This window comes from Marmota marmota, unplaced genomic scaffold (assembly GCF_001458135.2).
Source record: "Marmota marmota marmota unplaced genomic scaffold, marMar, whole genome shotgun sequence".
Taxonomy (NCBI): domain Eukaryota; kingdom Metazoa; phylum Chordata; class Mammalia; order Rodentia; family Sciuridae; genus Marmota; species Marmota marmota.
The window spans coordinates 5,718,702-5,738,378 of NW_025999949.1; the positions used below are offsets into that span (position 1 = coordinate 5,718,702).

General features: G+C 40.0%; 1 protein-coding gene across 3 annotated transcripts in view; it reads right to left on the bottom strand.

Annotated features, from left to right (window-relative positions):
* The window catches only part of Dpys (dihydropyrimidinase), a 75,288-nt gene that overhangs the window by 55,165 nt on the left and 446 nt on the right, over positions 1-19,677 (bottom strand). For all 3 annotated transcript variants that reach the window (XM_015486364.1, XM_015486363.1, XM_015486362.1), the window contains exons 2-4: positions 7,240-7,398; positions 4,856-5,035; positions 3,357-3,546 (exon numbers count right to left, since the gene is read on the bottom strand). In XM_015486364.1, coding sequence (XP_015341850.1) covers positions 3,357-3,546; positions 4,856-5,035; positions 7,240-7,398 — 529 coding nt within the window. The remainder of the gene's footprint in view (positions 1-3,356; positions 3,547-4,855; positions 5,036-7,239; positions 7,399-19,677) is intronic.

The window sequence follows — 19,677 nt, forward strand, 5'->3', positions numbered from 1 at the left end:
TTAAGTGCTCGACAATGTTGGTTGTTAAAATCACGTTCCCTCTCTTCTGAGTGTAGAGTTGGTGATTGAACAGTAAAATCAACTTTAATAGCATTGCATTTCTAGGCTACTACAATAGAGACAATCAATAATTGAATATCCTGTGTGCCTCCTGGAACAGGGATTGTGACTTTAATATGCATATGAGTCACCTGGGGTTCCAGTTAGAAGTGCATACTGAGTCAATGGGCCTGAGACAGGGGCCAACATTCTGCACAGGCTCCCAGGCCATGCCAATGCTGCTTTCTAGGGACCCACTGTGAGTGTCAAAGTCCTAGAAGATAGAATGGGCTGGCAAAGGTATTTACAAATGGGCAACTTTCATATTATAAACCTGTAAGGAGGAGTTATTTCTTACTTAAGGTAACAATTAATAGGTCTATATTACTCTTTTGTGTTCAGAAATTGTGTTAGATTATAAATGAATGTATATAGGGTGGCTGAATCTTTAGCAAAAGCCCATGTGGTCCACCAGCTCTTGTCCCTGTACACTCCTCAGGAGTCTGTCCTTGGGATTGCTGATGCAGTCACCACATGAACAGCTTGACCTTGTTAATTTCCAACTCGCTGTCCCTTATGGTTCCTCTTGGTCGCAGGCCTCATTCACTGCAAGGGCACATGCAAGGGGTGGGAAATCTCTCGTGCCTTTTATTCTGGACTCCACTGCCTCTTCAACAACTGAACATTAGGGGGTTTTCACAAATACTATTACAATAAATCTGACTAGACAATAACACTTGAGGCAACATTTAAATATTCTGTATTCACTATCCCTACCTCTAGGAATCTACCATGAAGATACCATTCTGCATTAGGCAGAATAAAGGATCCCTAACGATGTCCATATCACAATTCTTGTAGCACATGAGTATGTTACTTTATATGGCAGAAGACATTTTATAGATGTGACTAAAATAAGAGCCTTGAGATGGGGAGACGATCTCCAATTAATAGAGTGGGTTCAATGCAAACTAAGGATCCTTAATGTGTAAGAGAGAGGCAGAATGGGAGGTCAGAATAAAGGATGTGAGAAGGGATCCACCCACTGCTGCTGGCTTTGAAGATGGAGGAAGGGGCCATGGGCCAAGGACTGTGAGCAGCCTCTGGATGTTGCAAAGGGCAAGGAAAGGGAGAATTAGAGTCTCTGGAAAGGAACACAGCCTTGCAGACACCCTGATATCAGTCCAGTGAGATCTATTTCAGACTTATGACCTCTGGAATGGTAAGATCATAAATTTTTATCGTTTCAATCCACCAAATTTGTGGTCATTTATTATAATAGCGATCGGAAAGTAATTCACTGTTCACACACATGAAATAACATATGCATAAGACAATATTGTGGTTTTATTTATAATCGCTAAAAACTGGAATCAACTTGAGTGTTCTATCAAGAGGTGACTAGTTGGATAAATACAGTGATGTACACTGTGCCCATGAAAGAGAACTAGAAAAATCTCCGCACCTAAAAAGGCTGAACTTTGGGACATATTTTCAAATGAGAGAAAAAAAGCAAAGTTTAAAATGCTATGTATAATATGCTCCCTTTTATATAGGAAAGATAGGGTAATTAGAATATACATATATTTTTTGTTTTATAAAAGAGAAACTGTAAATATAAATTAACTAAAAAATTTCTATGGGCTATGACAAGATGGAGTTAGAGAAGAAAAAATAAGATGTTCCTTAACATTTTGTATATAGAATTTTGACTTTTGGACCGTGTAAGTGTTTTGCATATTTGAAATAAAATTGAAATTAAAACTAAATTTAAAACAACATTAAAATATTCTCACTTATTTACCATCTATAGCCTTAAAATCTTTACTCTGATCCTAATGGAATTGTATCCCAGTATCAAATAAGTACCCAAGGACAAGAAACTGCTTCCTGACAGAACTGTCAAAATCATACTGGTAGATTAGGAGTGACCATTTCTGCTGGCTTTACTGTTCCCTAAATCATTTTCTGAACTTTGCTTCACTCACACTGGAAACCTTACCAATTCCATAGAGTTGGCAACAGCGCCATCTGGTGGGAATAACCTAAAACTACAAATGCAGTATTTTCTTGAAGGGCTGCTTTTATACTGCAATTTATCATATGTGAGATGTGGGAGACAAGCAATCTGAAACAGTTGGGACCAAGACCTTTGTGACACCTATGTGAAATTAAGCTCACCCTTAACACAAATGTTGATTGATTGCATTTTAAAAAGTGCATATGGCTCACAAAATCCTTACTGGATCTCCTTACAAGAAGCAATTTTAATAAACTTTTTTTAGTACCAATTATATACACACCAAATCCATTTTCATGGTTTCTATAATGCACATAAACTATGTAGCCAGCTTCGGGGTGGGGGAAGCCAACAGAATGATTTACAAAACTTCCTCAGTTTCTAAAGGTGAGGTGATAGAAGCTATAGCACAACACAGCAAGGCCCAAAGTCATTGAATAAAATGCACCACTTTATTTTTCCTCCTTCCTTTATCAGTAGTTGCAACTGAATGAAATTATTTCTTGGCCCAACTCTTATCATGAATAGGAGATTTTCGATTTAAGATGTCTATATGCCATGATGAACTAGAAAACAGGCAAATAGGTAATTTGGGATAAAAATAACTTTGTTTTTTTTTAAAGATTGATGTGATTTTTTTATACCTTTATTTTATTTATTATTTTTATGTGGTGCTGAGTATCCAACCCAGCGCCTTACACATGCTAGACGAGTGCTCTACCACTGAGCCACAGCCTTAGCCCTAAATAACTTTGGTTTTAAAGTGTTCAAATAATCATCATTTGAAATACTGTTTGTAATACATAATTACTTTAATTAATCCAACACCAAGTTGCTCTCAGACAAATCTATTTAATTCAAAGGAAATTTTTGAGCATGCACCATGTGCCCTGCACTGACCTGATTCAGATGCTGGGAGGGAGTGGGGATGCCTAAGAGGTGAGGAAGCCTCTTTCAAATTAACTGGTGAACTTTGCATTTGGCCATCGGATTAAAATGTGGCTGCTCATGAGGTGGCAGGTAAGGCCATGAACTGAAAGAAACGGTTTGAGGTCCCAAAGATAAGGAAGAAATAACCTGGAGGAAGATGGGCAGCCATGAAGATGAGTAAAGGAAGAAAAAAAAATAGATACGTGTAAGCATGAAACAAGAAGGACAGGATGAAATTAAAAGGGGGGAAGAAAAGTTGTGAGCATTTACATGCAACTCTCTCATCAGCAAAGACAGAGGCTTCAGGTATCTTATCCCCCTCTTCAGCTAGGATTGACTTGTAAGGGTGGTTTTACTCAGGAATTACCATCTCTCCTTGCATCTGCGATCACCTTGGCTGCAGATTTACTCATCACGTGCACCACATAGAGAGGGCAGTTCACAGCGCTGGCTATGGTGATGGCTCTCAGCGTGGCCTCTGCCTCCACGGCTTCTGGTCGGCACAGCTCGTGGCCCTCGGGGCCTGTTATCCCCAGTGCCAGCATCTTCTTTGCCTCCTAAAAAGATAGCAAGAATGTAAAAAGACAGCAAGAAGGTTTGCCAACAACAAATATTGTTTATTGTTACTTCATCAAAAATTAAAGGTACTTAGAATTTTTTAGAGGTGCTAAGTATAGGGGTATGTATGTGTGATGTGTATGTAAGTGTGTGTGTGTGTGCGCGCACATGTGTGTGTATACAGTGTGCATAGTTGGTAAAAATAACTTCAGTATACCCATACCATATGTTAATTTTTCATATGCATATTTTCACCACCAAATTCTTTTGATTGAAAAGTTTAAAAAAAAGATATGAGGCTCATTCTAATTACACTCTTTGAAAAGCAATGTCCATATTTAAGAACAGAATATTGTTTCAGACAAACAAAACCAAATACTAGATACAGATCTTTGTTGAAGTGACTCATTATAATATATTATGTGATTAGCTTAATTTTTTTTTAACCTAATGGTAGTCATCGCTGTCTCACCAACCCCATCCGGTAAATAATGCTGGGTCAGTTATTTCTCTGCTCCAAAATTTTATTTCTTCCTCACACACACACACAAAGGCAGAAAGTCAAGAATCAGAGTGGTAAAATGACTCACTCATGTCATGCAGCCAGGGAATGGAAGAGTCAAATTTAAACCTGTTCTGTTTGATTTTACAGCTCATGCCCTCTTCTCATTACTTCCACTGCCTGCTGGCCACTGAGCCTCAATCTCACTCACTGTAATGGGAGCTGAGCCTGGGGAGAAAAAATATCTGCTAATATAAAGAGTAAGAGACAGCTCTTTAAATCTTGCAGATAGTGCACCCTTTGGGCATTAATAATGGAACTAACATGAGAAATAAATATCATCCAGATTCCTCCAGAGTACATTTTAATTCCCAGTTTCTGAAAAGAGAAGAGCCTTTCAAAAGCTATCTAATATACTGCTTAAGTCACCAGATTACACTGATGCTGTCCACGCTTTAGCATTTGGAACCCAGCAGCCCAAACTACTAATAAAACAAACAAAAAAACAAGTGCTGAGGGTCACAGGGAAAGCTACATGTGTTTTTATAATAGCACATGGTTAGAATCGAATACAGGTAGCTGTTTTGAAAAAGGGAAATCCTCACCAGTGTGTATATCAGTTGACTAAAACTTAGAGCAGGGGCTCAAGTAAGCAAGTCAAATAATTATGAGCCATAGAAAATCAATTTTTGTCTTGTCCTTGTGTCCTTCACTGCCCTGAATGAGTTCACTTCTTATGTCAATCATCTTCACCAAAGTTATGGCTGCTTTTATTTCTGTAGAAGGGTTGGAATGTAAATGCTTACCTCTGCAATTAAGTCTCCATTTTCTGCATGTACCTGAGCAATTGCACCAATTTTCTTGCACTGAGAGAAGGCTGCGTACAGCTCCTTATCTCCCACCATGTACAGATCTCTATAGGCCATAAACATCTTGAAAGAGTTGACACCTTTATCTCTGGCAAGGATTTTCATTTCTTCTTTAACCTAAATGGGAACAAGAACAACAACAATGTATCACTCTTGAATAGTTTCAACATTCTCCAAAAAAATTACGTTCAGAAAAGAAATCAGTAAAATAAGGAGAAAAAAATTTAGTTCCAGAAATATGCAGGAAAGTTCTTAATCTTTCTCTCACCATACACACTATTTTATCTGATGAATTGCTGCTGCTCTGATGTTTTAAATCATGAAAAAGTTAATAGCTTTCCCCAAGGTACTTCATTTCTATATTTGGTATAAACTTCTCTGCATCCATCTCCCAGTCTGAGGAAATTATTCTAGAAAATGAAAAGGAAGCCATGTGGCTGCAATAGAAGCAATCATGGATCTAGAAGGACTTGAAGCTTAAGTGACATCAAGTCTAAAGCCACAGGAAGAGTTCCCAAAGGGAGGAAGGAGAAGATGTGCCTAAAAATGTGGATGTATATGGAAGTAGAAAATAATCATCCTGTCATCCACATCCATGGAAAGTCCCATTCTGCTATCCTCAGGCACAGAGGCTTAAGCCTCACTCCTCCAAAAGTGGTACCTGAACCACAGCATCTGCATCGCCTTGCCAGAAATGCAGAGTCTCAGGATCTACCCGGTTCTGCACTGTTGCTATGGGTTGACTTCTGTGCCTCTAAAATTCATATGTTGGATCCCAACTCCTTCTATGGAAAGAGGGTCACTGCAGATGTTAGTTAAGATGAAGTCATTAGCATGGACACTAATCCCATATGATTGGTGGCCTTAAAAAATCAGGAAACTGACACTGACTTGCACATAGGGACAACACAATGTGAAGACAGAGGCAGAGACTGCTGGGAAGCTTCTGCAAGACGAGCAACACCAAAGATCACAGCGAGCTATGAGGCCCAGGACAGAGACCTGGAACTCCCTCGCATCCTCTAAAGGAACCAACCCAGCTGACGGCTGGATCCTGGACTTCCAGCCTTTGGAAGGGGAGATGATACATTTCTGTTGTTTAAGTCATTCTGTTTGTGAAGCTTGGTTATAGCAACTGAATAGAACCTACATTTTAACCATAGTCACCAGGTTATCCCTGTGCATATTAAAGTGTGAGGAGTCTGATAAGGGCAAACAGTATCATCTCTGCTCTGTCTTATAAAATAAAAACTGGAGGGAGGGAGGGAGGGAGGGAGGAGAGAAGGATGTGCTTTCAAGGCATAAAAGAGAAAAGATGCATCACTTAGAATGGAATTCTGGAGAAAAATCAACATCAACTTTAACTATGACTGTAAACTTTGCTATCATATATTTGTTGAACTATCTGTTAAATATAGATTACTCGTTTTATAATAACTTGATATCTAAAGCCCAATTTGGGGGAAGAGGTGGGAGCCTGAGATACTCAGATAATGTTGCTATAGTGAACTCTTCTGGACAAAAAGATATCTGAATGATATACAATGTGGAAAAATGAGTTGGGATTTAAATCCCCGTTAAAAGTTTCTTCCAAAGCACACACAAATTTACAGGGCAAAATCAACATATTTTATCAGCTCTTAAAACAGTCTTTGTTGTCTGAATCTTGTTATCTTTTCTGCAGTGGCCTAAGTCATGAGTGGACCTGGAAGATTGGTTAGAGGTTAGACTCTATTATGAATGGTTGCCAGGGGGTAGCATCAGCAGAGCTGTACAGGAAGGTCCAGGTCAGGAAACCGCAGGGAGGGGGACTTGGAAATGGTGCTAGTCTGCTTCCCCTCTCTCAACAAAGAGTCAGGGGAGGGATAGGAGACATCTAATTTGAAGGAATTCTAGATATAAAATCTCCTTAATTTTTTTTCCAGAACCTAAGCACTTTTAATTGAAATCCTAATCAGTGGGAGAATCACAAGATTCTGGGAATGTTGAAGTTGAGAAAAAGAGAAATCAGTACTTTAAAAATTACATTTAAAGTATTTAAAATTCATGCATTAAATATTAGGAGAAGCTGCATGAAGGAGCATAAAGGATTTATCTTAGTGGCTTTATGTATTTTTTATTGTAGTTTTTTAAATTGATAATTCTTCACAGAATTCAGAATTCAAATACTACAAAAGAGTGTGCAATGGAATGTCCTCCCTCAAGTCTCCAAGCAGCCGACACTACTAGAGTCTTACCTTTTGACATTACCAGGTTCTTGCTCTTGGGCAGAGCAAGGAGAAGGGGACTAAGTGGAACAAATTGGAACCCAGATGCCTCACCTGGTCACTCCACCATGTCACAGCCACGTGGAGGCTGTAGTCACAGCAGACTTTCGGGTCAGCCCAGCTGCGCCAGGTCTCAAAGGCCTCAAGGAGGGAGCCACCCTTCTGAGGGATGGCAAAATCAATGATCATGGTGGTGCCTCCCGCCAGAGCAGCCTGGAATCACAAGAGGGTTTCGACAAGTTAGCCATCAATTTCTAGCCAAGTCACTTATCACCTAGAGCAATGTGTATTTGCAAGCACTTGGGGAAACTTGATGGGTCCAGAAAATTGTACAATGATGCTGCCTATTTAAAAGACCCAGAGGGACATGGGTAGACGGCCCATAAATTAAAGTTTGAAGTGTTTAAACTGCTGGCATTGCTTCTGCAAAAAGAATGACAAATCTGATAAGGTGAAAGTGGCCTTGACTGGAAGAAAACAGTGAGGACTGTAGAGAAAAGCCAAAATGGAAAAGTGCGGGAGGTTCAAACTTTTTTTTTTTCCTCAAGAAACTATACTCACTATAGTAAAATTCCATTTTATTAGGGTCCATGTTGGACCCTAATAAACTGCCCTGGGATCCATCCAGGATTCCGGAAAACTGACAGGGTTCCTGCCTTTCCCTCTGACTTTGGTTTTCTTTGGTTTACAACTGTCCATCTATCCATTGCGGCCCCTCTGGTTAGTTCAGAACCCTTTCCTCTCTCACCCCGACTGTGTTAATAGTCTCGACTGGTCTTCATCTCTCCAGTTCTGCTCCCTTCTTCATGCAAGCCCTTATTGCAGAGGGATATTTCCAAAGTTCAAATTGGCCAGTGGCCACTGGACTTCAAATGTTAAAGGGGACAAGGGTTGGCCAGAGGTTGGTCAGCTTGGACAAAATTACAGCTAGACAAGAGGAATAAGTTCTGGCATTCTATTGCATGGTAGGTGACCGCAGTTAACAAGAGTGTAGGGTAGATTTCAACACAGCTTGTAGGGAAGAGTTTGAATGTTCTCACCAAGCAGAAAGTTTGAGGTGATAAATATGGTAGTTACCCTAATCTGTACAACCGATATATGTACAGCACATCGCACCCTATAAATATGTAGTTATTTTGTGCCAATTAAAAAAAAAACACAAGAATTTAAAAAACTTGATGCTTTTCATTGCATATGGAATAAAGTTGAATCTTCTTAATGTGTCCTGTAAGTCCCTGCATTCTATCTCAATTCTCCATATACCTCCTGGCCTATTATATTACATTATGTTACAACTAATTTAAAAACTGTTACTAAATCAAATGCCTTGGACTAATTATTAAAATTGATTTCATTTAAACTACAACCACAGGGTGGTTAATGTGCTTTTAATTGTTGTACTCAAACAATGCAGGTGAAGAAAACAAACACAGACATGGAGGAACGATAGCACTGTGATTTAGGACAAGGCCCCAGGAGGCTCTCCGGCTCCAGAGCACAAAGCTCAGATTCAACACTTATTAACTGAGCAATTTCTTAACCTGTGTGTGCCTTCAATTCCTCATCTGCAAAGTGAGGACAACAATTGCACCCAACCTATAGGCCTGTTAGGAGGATTAAAGTGGGATTTTGTATATAAAGGGCTTAGTACAGAGTTTGACTCATGCAAGGGATTTGTAAGCTTCAGTGCATGCTGTATCATGAGTTTTGCATCCTTCTCTCAGAATTAGGACTTCCTCCACTTTTCCTACATCATCTCATCTCCAGAAACATGGTAGTACGGCAATGGAGGAAGGCAGTGCCACCAGCCTCTCTCCCAGGCCTTCCAATCACACCCTTGTCACCCTGCTCACACTGCCCTCTGGATGCACCAAATGTTCCCATGTCCTACCTGGACTGCCAGCTCTATTTTACCTCTTTTTTCTTGCTTACTTCAATAGATTTTTTTGTTTCTTTAAGTCACTTGGCTCTACTTTAATTATTTTGGCTCTTAGAAAACTCGTTTGTTGTACAGGATTCTATACTTTATCTCTGCCTTTATATATCACATGGCTTTATCCATGCCAAAAAAATATACATATTTGCATTTCCTAAGAAATCCCTATAGTGACAATACTAGAAAAAAAAATCTTAGGTCATGTTTTTATTTGGATACTGATTTATCTTCTCACCTTCTTCCTTCTCAAAGTGTCTTCCCAATATAACACAAACATCCCTTGAGAATGAGAAGCATTTTTCTAATAGAACGTACTGTTAGAAGAAAGTACTTTTCTAGGTCTATTGAATTAGAATAATAAGTTGAATTAGAAATCAATCTTACAAAACTTATTCTTTCCCTTTGAAAAGTTTATTGCATATGAGACATGGAGAAACTAGACATAGCCATCCCTTAGTGTCCATGGAAATTGGTACCAGAATCCCTCAGGACACCCAAATCTATGGATGTTCAAGTCTCTTAGAAAAATGGCATAGTATTTGTATGAAATCAATTCACATTTTTCTGTATATTTTAAGTTATCTCTAGATTACTTATCTACCCATACAGTATAAAGGCTATGTAAATAGTTGTTATACACTATATTATTTAGGAAATACTGACAAGAAAAAAAAGCCTGAACATGTCCAATAAAGATGCAATTTAAAAATGTTTTTCAATCCATGGTTGGTTAAATCCACAGTTGCAGAACCCACGTTATAGAAGACCAACTGTATGCTGCTGGTGGGAATCTAAAATGATGCAGCCATTTTGGAAAACAGTCTTGAAAAACATAGTTACCATGTGACCTAATCATCCTACCCCTAGGTATACATACAAGAGAAGTGAAAACATGTCCCCACAAAAGCCTATATACAAATATTCAAGACAACATTTTCCATTATAGTTGAAGAGCAGAAACAATCCATCTATCCATTCTTATGGATTGGATCTGGAATGTGCACTAAAGGCTCATATGTAGATGACTTGGCCCCCAGAGCAGCAGTGTCCAGAGGTGGGGCTTTTGAGAAGTGATTGAATTATGAGGGCTCTAACCTCATCAGTGGATTAATCTGTTTTATGGATTAATAATTTGAATCAACTGCTGGGAAGAGATGGAAACTATAGATAGGTAAGGCATAGTTGGAGAAACTAGGTCACTCTCCAGTGTACACTTAGGACCTGTGTCTTGTCCCTGACCTCTCTGCTCTACTTCCCAGCTTCCATTAGCTGAGCAGCATTTTTCTGTCATGATGTTCTGTCCTGGTTCAGGTCCTAAACAAGGGGGCCAGTTGACCACGGACTAAAACCTCAGAAACTGTCACCTGAAATAAATTTTTTACTTTTAAGTCATTTATGTCAGGTACTTTGGTATTTGAATATGATCAACAGTCATCAGCTCATGAATGGATAAACAAAATGTGGTTTATTCATACAATGGAACAGTATTTGGCATCAAAAGGATAAAGTACTGATACAGGCTAAAACATGAATGAGACTTGAGAACAAGATGCTCAGTGAAGGAAACCAGTCATAAAAGATCACATTGTATGGTTCCATTCATATTAAATGTCCAATAGGGTCAAATCCACAGAAATGGCAAGCAGAGTAGTGGTTGCTTGGGGTTGGAGGGGATGGAGAAGAGTAGAGGGTGATAGCTAAAGGGAAGGTGGGGTTTTGTGTGTGGAGGAAGGGATGTTAAAAAGTCCTAAAACTCATTATGGTGAGAGTTGCTGTTATGGGTTGGATCTTAATTATGTCCCAAATTCTCATGTGTTGAAGTCTTGGTCCTCAAAGCAGCAGTGCTCAGAGGGGTAGCCGTTGGAAGGTGATTGGATCAGGAGGACCATGACATCATCAATAGACTGCTCCACTGATGGGTTCAGAATTTGGTGGGCTTTTAGACAATGGTGTCAACTTAGGACATGGAGCTTACTTGGAGGAACCAGGTCCTTAGGGGTATACCCTTGAGGGCTATATCTTGTCCCCAGACCCCACTGCTTCTTCTCACAATCATGTGAATGTATAAAGAGCCTGTATACTTTAAGTGAATGAATTTTATTGCATATAAATCATATTTTAAAGGATTATTATAATCAAAGTCTACCCTGTGTAGATATTGCATGGAGTGAAGGAAGTAGGGGGAGAGACACACAAATAATCAAAGATTTTGCCCTCAAGGTGTGTGTAGTCCAGAGGGAAAAATAGAAAGATAAGGACAAATTATAATAAAATAATTCAATTACATTAACAGACAGTAAATCTGGTTTTATAATTAATAATAGTATAGAAATGGTTAAAGGGAAGTGAAAGTTACTAAGCTCCCTAAAAGAGGAACAGAGAAAAGACAATAGGGAATTTAGAGGAGGAAAATACTGACTCAGAGATCAGAGGAAGGTCAGATTTAAATAAAGAGTAGGACATACACATGGAAATTGCCAATAATTAGAACATCTAACCCATAGTGAGTGCTTGTCATGTGCCAGGAACTACTCTGAGTTTGGCATATTTTAATCATCTCAACAGCTCTGCAGTGCTGTTAACCCCATTTTAGAGTGAAGGAAAGTAACAGAGAACCATTAAATAACTTGGCCACAGTCTCACAACTAGAGACAAAGGCAGGATTGAAATCAGGGTCACCAGGCTCCAAAGCCTGTACTTCCATGAAAAGTGAATGCACAAGGGCAGGCCCTGAGAAAGGGACCCAGGAAAACAGAAGTCAGCAGTTTAGCAGAATGGGGCCGAATTAAGGCAAATGGGGACCATAAAACAATGGCGGTGCCCACAGGAGGAAGTCAGGGCAATGGTTGTTTGGAAGGTCAAAGGGAGTCCAGTGAGAGTTGATGGGGATGACTGAGAAGAGGGAAGCTGAGCGGACAGAGGGGAAGCACCACCCACCATTTAAAAAGAGCACAGGTTAACTATGGAACATCCTGAGTATGAGGGTCTCCCTGAGTTGCTTAGTGCCTTGCTTTTGCTGAGGCTGGCTTTGGACTAGCCATCCTCCTGTCTCAGCCTACCAAACCTCTGGGATTATAGTAAAAGCAAAACTTTTGTAAGAAAAATATTTTACACAGATGACACAGACATATATACCTATACTTGGTCTGTAAGTTAAGACACAACTATTGATGGTCTTCTTACTAGACTGAAGACGTTTTGGTCAAAGGGCTTCCTTGAGCCACAGTTCCAAAGCTCTTGAATAGGAAGGATTGATCACAAATGCTCCACTTCCCTAATTAACTAGGAGAAAGGAGAGGAGCATCACTTATCTTTTGTTTGTTCCTTCTTGTTCTGTTTCTCCTTCTCACCCTTCCTCCCTTCTTCATTCCAGATTGGGATGAATTTAGAGACACTGGGGAGTGGGAGAGAGACAGTGGGTCTGAAGGTCTTTGCTGTCACTAGAGGAAAACTAATGGTTCTCTTTGTTTGTACTTCTGATTGACTTCTCTCCACTTTTATTTGTCTGTTAGCCAAACAAAATGCATTTACCTTTTCTAATCTTGGCTCATAAATCAATTCTCTCAGCTCCTAATTACTTTGGCTGTTCTCCCTTGAAAAGCTTCCACTTTATCTCAAATCCTCTTTGGGAGGCTGGGGGAGGGGGGGTGGCAGGGAAGCCTATGATGTCTCCAGAACAAACGCAATGGAACTTGAATGAAGATCAACTCTGACCAAGAGTGGGCCATAATGTTACATAAGACAAGATTTTATTTAAGAATGCCTTAGGTTTGTAAATCATTATGGAAAATCTCCCAAAACCTTCTCTTCCTTTTCTTGGGGCTGCCAAATTGTCATTTTTCAGCTCATCCAAAAACAACTGACTTTGTTTCAGCAAAATGAGTCACAGGATCTGATCCGCCCAAGCAAAAGAAAAAAAAAAACCCAACCCAATAGTCCAGCTGAGCCTTAGGGAGAAAAGCTCTTTTCAGCCTTCTTGTAGTCATTATGATTTACGAAAACAAACTTTAGAATCTCGATTTATGTCCCCAATACAGAGTGCACTCAACTTTGTCATGATGCCCTTCCTGCACGTTTCTGTTTACCCTCAGCTTCTGGATTCCCAAAATTTGAAATATTGATCACACTATTATCCACCCGACTGTGCAAACTAGATACTGAAGAATCCCCCTGGAACCTCACTTCTCTTCTTCCCTGAATTCTCAAGTCCAGTCAATTCCCAAAGGCCCTCTGGGCCACCTCCTACCTACTCCAGGAATCTCTCCTTCATCTCCTCCTGGCTGGACTTGCACAGTGGAGTGAAGAAATAGAAAGGGAAGGAAAAAGCAGAGAAAGAAGACCAGAGAGAGGGTGTGTTATTGAGCAGGTAACCGCTGTGAGCAGCTGGGGAGCAGTCCCCCCAAGTCCTCCAGAGACAATATGAACTAAACCGCAAGGCAAGAGGCACCCGGCCCAGAGACACTGCCCATTTCTGAGGCTTCCTTGACTTTCTGATGCTCTTAAGATGAAGAAAACACAATTGTCACACAGCCCAGAATTCCCTGCATGTTCTCAACTTGAGCTGTCTCCTCGGCTTTGTAATAAGTTGCCCCCTCCCAACTCACTCACTCCACTTTAGCAACACCGTCCTTCCTCTCTGAAGAGACCTTTCAGTCCCTTTTAACCTCAGAGATGTCACTTATGCTCCTGCCTCCCCTGCTCCCTTCTCTACCTAGTCTAGGGGTCGATTCTTAACCCTGGCTACACACTAAAATCGACTGGGGAATTTTTACTCTATCCCTCAGTGAAATTGATGTTGTTTCATCTCTGCATGCCCTGTGTCCATTATAGTGTCTGCCACACAGATATTCTCTAAATGTTTAAAAGAGAAAGGAAGGAAGACGCCAATTCCTCCCAAGAGTGATGCAATGAAATAATGATGGTTGACTTTTCTGACAGTAAACTAGAAAAGCTGTGGAAGATTTGCAGATTAATGTAAAATATCATGTCCCCAAAATATCACTGGCCCCGGCCATGTAGTTTCCTAGATCCTCAAATAACAATGTTAATATGAAATGCAGACTGTGAGCTCATCTGAAGGCTGAATGCTCAGTTTTGTCCAAAGCCCACCCCCTAATCAGTGCTCACTCGGAATGCAAACAAAATTATTGTCTATTTCCATTGACATGCCTCAAAGGATTTCTTGATGTAAACAGATTGCATTTTGTTCTATTTTAAGCTAATATTTTAGGTTTTTGCTTTTATGTGTAAACAACTCTTAAGCCTCAGGAATTCATGATTGCCACCATAACAGGTAATTTCCCTGTTGGATGAAATGAAACTCAACTGAATATTTGAAGTGTCCCCCCTCCATTTGTTACTGGACATGTGAGAATAAAGCTCACAGAGGTGTTGAGGAGTAGATGCCTTGTCTCACTTATCAGCCACCTAACCTGCTCAGAAACACAGTCTGGGGATAGACCAGTATGATGGTGACTTTGTGAAAGGGCAAGTGCCAGCTGTCACGGACCTCAAATATTTACTCAAAACTAGTTACAACCATCAGAGCTAAGCCTACAAGGCCCAAATCCTACTGCCTGCAATTTATTACTTAGGCCCAAGTTAGAGGCTCATATACCTGTGGTCTATCTGCTGCTGAGAACAAAGACCATGGTTTTCATCTCTATCACCCCTGTGTCAACCACAATGCCTGGCATTTGATGGATTTGCAATAAATATGTGTTGGCTGAGTTAATGGAACCTAGCGATCATCTTGAAGAATCCTCTATCTGGGGTTATTTGGTATTACCTGCCAGTTAAGGTCCAAAATACACCAAACAAAAAACAAAATAAAAAACCCTGGAAGGTCCAAAGTACCCATCATAGAGATAAGCATAGCCATTAACAGTCTGAGAAACAGGAAGAAAAACAGGCCAAGCACTTGGAAGAGAGGATACATTTGGTTTGCAAAAGGCTAAGTTTGAGGGGCTCTGGAGCATCCAGGTTGTGATATCTGAAAACAGGTGGCAACTCCGGCCTGATGCTCAAGAGACACTGAGGCTAGAGAGAAGAATCTAAGACTTGGCCTCAGAGAGAATAATGGCACCAAAAAATCATGTTCTCTAATTATAAAATTTAATATGGGGAAATGTTTAATGCACATGGCTGACTACAAACCATTTAGTAGAATAAAAAAACGTTCATATGTTCTTCCCCAGCTAAAAACTCTGAAACAAATAGCAAGAAGAAAAAGAAACATATAAAACAGGAAGCAAAATGGTGAAGTTATAAGTGATTGGGATGTTATTTTTCTTCATTCTCTTCTGTATTTTCCTTTTTTAAAAAAAGCAGTTTATTCATTCAGTGTATATTGAGTGACTGTAATGTACCAGAATCTTATTGAGGGCTGGAGGTGAAGCATACATATATTTTATGCCTTTTAACAACAAAACTGTTGTTTGTCCTACCAATGCCTCATTTCACAGATAAGGAAAGGGTGACAACCCCGAGAGAGGGAGTGACTTGCCCGAGGTCATGGGGTCAGTCCACCCAGCTCTTCACTGAAGCCCAGCTCTGGCAAATGACAGAAAATGGAAGTTCAGGGTTTCTGAAGCACAGCTCTTCCACAAGGTGAGAAAGCTCTATAAATACAACCATAAATGTGTGCTTAATCACATGCCTCCTAAGTAATCACCTCGATGGCATTTTACCAAAAAGTTCCAAAGCAAAGCATGGATTCCTTTTTCAATAACTTTGAGAAATTTTTGCCCTTCACCAAAAAGACAAGAAAAAAAAAAAAGTATGATGAATGTTTTTCCAGTTCTTAAAAAAGAGGATCCTAATTCTATACTTCTAGCTACTGATTCTACCAGATTTTTGTTTGTTTGTGTTTTTGTTTGTTTGTTTTAGTTATAGGCAGACATAATATTTTATTTTATGTGATGCTGAGGATCATACCCAGTGCCTCATACATGCTAGAAGAGCGCTCTACCTCTGAGCCACAATCCCAGCCCCTCTACCAGGTTTTTAATGGGACTCCATTCACTCCGACCTGCATGAATGTACAAACATAAACACTTGAAAACTTGCTGAAGTCTTTTAATTGACCCTCTTATCATGGGACATAATAAAAACAAAATTGTAATTCCTTCACCTTTATTGAATATTCATTGAATTAAAAAATCCTATTGTCCTTCCTCATGGATATTGAATTATTAGAAGACCACTGTACATCCAGTATAGAACAACAAAATGAAATATGATTTCCATAAAGCAGAACATTATTTCCATTAGTTACATCAGATAGAAAGCTTTTACCTGTAATTAAGTCAGTCAATTGCAGGCTTTAAACCAATCTTTGACATGAATTAAATTTACAAAATATATAACCTTTAGTTGACCTATATTTCTTTTTTAAAATTAGGTCCCATCACAATGAGGGATCAATAAATAGAATACCACAAACAGCCTCCCTCATACATGTCGGATATTATGAATGGACAGGCTGGTGGACACAGAAAGCAAATAATTGTCTGTCTAACCTTTTGGGGCCCATCTCCTGAAGGCATGATATATCATTTTTCCTTTATGGCTTTCTGTACTTCAGGTACCCATTTTTGTACTCTTTGAGATGGTATGGCTATAAATGTATGTACAAACGCCTTACAAAGATAATACCTGTGATACGCACTTATTTTGATGACCTAAACTGCCTCCATCTTTGAGAAAGTGAAGGACTACTACATTTCCTGAGGATGACTCTGCTTTATTTTTGAGAAAATCCATCTCCTATTAGCATGCTCCCTGCACAGCTTACTCATCCATCACTTCCCACTCTGACAGATCTGAGTATTAGACGTTTGTTCAAAGGCATAGAGTCTAAAAGGTAAGAGCTCTAGTGATAGAGTCAGGTAGTAATGGAATTTGAAGAGCCACTTGGACATTTACTAGGTGTATGACAAGACCTTAGCCAGGTAACTTGCTTCAATTTTCTTAGTTGTGAAAAATTGATAATGGCAACCAAGATTGTTGGAAAATAACTGCACAGGGCCTGGTATGTAACAAGTGCTTGATAAATGTTACTTAACAGCACTAAGAAGAAGACATTTTTCAAGTTTCATATATAATACAACCAGTATTTACAAAAGACTTCTTTGTCCCTGATTTCTCAAACCAGAAACTAACCAACATTGCCTTGGAAATTATTGTGAAGACTAAGAAAGAGACAAAAGAACTCCAGGGTTCACTCACTGCAGAACTCAGGCAGCACTTTAGTGCTTGTGTGATCCACATTTATCCAGCAGGTACCCTGTATAGAGGGAACTGGTTTCTGGGGCTGGAAACTGTTCTCTCCTGGATCCAACCAACCAATTCTGAAGTAGACTTTGTAACTTAGCCTCTTTACGGGTACTGTTTAATATTCAACAGGAATTTTGTACTTGCTAAGTCTTTGACCTTCATCTCTCTAATCTTATCATTTTGGGCTTATGATCTTAAACTCACGAATGTGTTTTTATTTATTGTTTCGATAGTCTTTTAAGAACAAAAGTACCCTAGAAAATCAACTTGTGGGTAAGTCCTTTCATATGTTGGCAACAGACTACAATATGCCACAAGGACCCGCCTTCTCAGGTAGGAATTGCAAATCTCTCTATGTGACAAAAATCCCAGGATGTCCAAAAAGAACAGATAAAAGACTAAGAACCACCCTCCAGGACCTCCATGCACATATAGACAATCTTGAGAAAGGGAAGAAATGTCCCTTCCTCCTCGTTTTTTGCTACTTCATGTGCAACCCTTGAGGGGAGAGAGAAATGAAAGCTACTTCTCAGTGTAAGGAGAATACTGCTAATGGGCCTGGCAACTAATGGTCGGTAACAGCAGCTCCCCACCTTGCAAAAGAGCGTGTTCAATGGAATAACCTGATATAGCATTTTGTTAGTGTGAGTCTTAGTGATAATAGGAACTGTATGCACTATAATTGAAAACAGTAGATTACAAAAATTTACACTTTTACACACACATATACTCATCATATACATATACACAATATGATCTCAATTATGTAAAATATAGCACATTAAAAAGCAAAAGGCAATACACCAAAACACTAGTGGTTGTTGAAGGCAAATTCTCCATTAGTAATATTTTTATTCTTTGTACTTTTCTATCATTTTGACTAATTTTCTATAATCTAACTGAACAAATTCTTTAAAAAGTATAAAAATGAGTTAATCAAAATTCAACACCTATTACTTTTTTAGCAAAAAGGGAAAAGGAATATGTAAAAACGAAATTTGCTAGTTTTCAATGCAGATAATGGTTTGTCCTGCAAAAACACTTTATTGACGATATGATAAAGGTCAATAATAAGTAACTAGGAAGAAGCTTTCTAAGTGTTGATTTGGGCAGCCTGCCCCAGATCCTTCTCTCTGGGTCGAATTACCTCCCTTTCTTCTTTCTGTTAAACACAGTGGTCAATCACAAAGGATTGGAGAACTTGGAGGGTGGGGGAGGTGCAAAGAGATTAAAATAGTTGAAAACGAGGACAGTAAACTAAACACTGATCATTTAAACTGATCTGAAAGACTGTCAACTTTAAAGTTGGACCAAACAATCCTGATTTGGCATACACCTCCAGGCCTGCATGATCCTGGGGGAAACCTCACACACATTCTCAAGTGAAGAGCTTTGGCCTTAAAGAAATAAGTACACATTCAGTCTGGAAAGAACTATTTCTCTCAGGCAGTCCCAAACTTAAGACTCCAGAATGTGTGGTTTGGCGGTAGCCAAAGAGTGGAATTTTAACTTCACTGTCCGGTAAAGCCTACCCTGTTAACTTCCTGTTTTGTTTCCAGAAGCTATGATGAGGAAATGTTTAAGGCTCCTTTCACTGTGCCTAGTTTCTAGTCTTTCTTCTAGAGGAACCCAAACCTCTCTCACTGTCCTCCTACATCATCAGTAACTCAGGCAGCAAGAATCAGAACCACACTAGATGCCCCCAGAGTGGGAGAAGGGACGGGGCGAGGTGTCTTGGTGTGTGCTGGGAGATCATTCCTGGATCTTTTCTCTTTCAAACTCTGGTCGGGCTGGAGGATTCCTAGTGGGAGTGAGGCCTGGAAGGGGCGTGCTTCCTACCTTAGCAGTCAGCACCCGCCACACACTAACTCTGAGACAAGGCAGGCCTCCTAAGTGAATGGATTTTGCATTTGGTTTTGGCTGGGATGAAGGGAGGGGACAATGGCTGGGAGGGCCTACTTTAAAAAGATTCTATAGGTAGTACAAAAACTTCGTGGACTTCCACAGAACACCAAGGGCGGAGGATTTGAGAGGATGGGGCTTGGAGAAATGAGGGCGAGACCACCAAGACTGCCTTAAACTTGTCAAATTACCCAAAGGGAGCAGGGGCAGGCGCCTAGGTGGCCAAGACTGGTCTGATGCCCCTGAAACCGGGCGCCTGCGGGAACAGGCTCCGCACTGGGCATCTGGACGCCAGCTCGGCGCACCTTCGGGTCCCTGCGGTTCGTTCCTGCCACCGGGTCCGGGCCGTCCGCTGCCCTGGGACAGCGCGGGAGGCC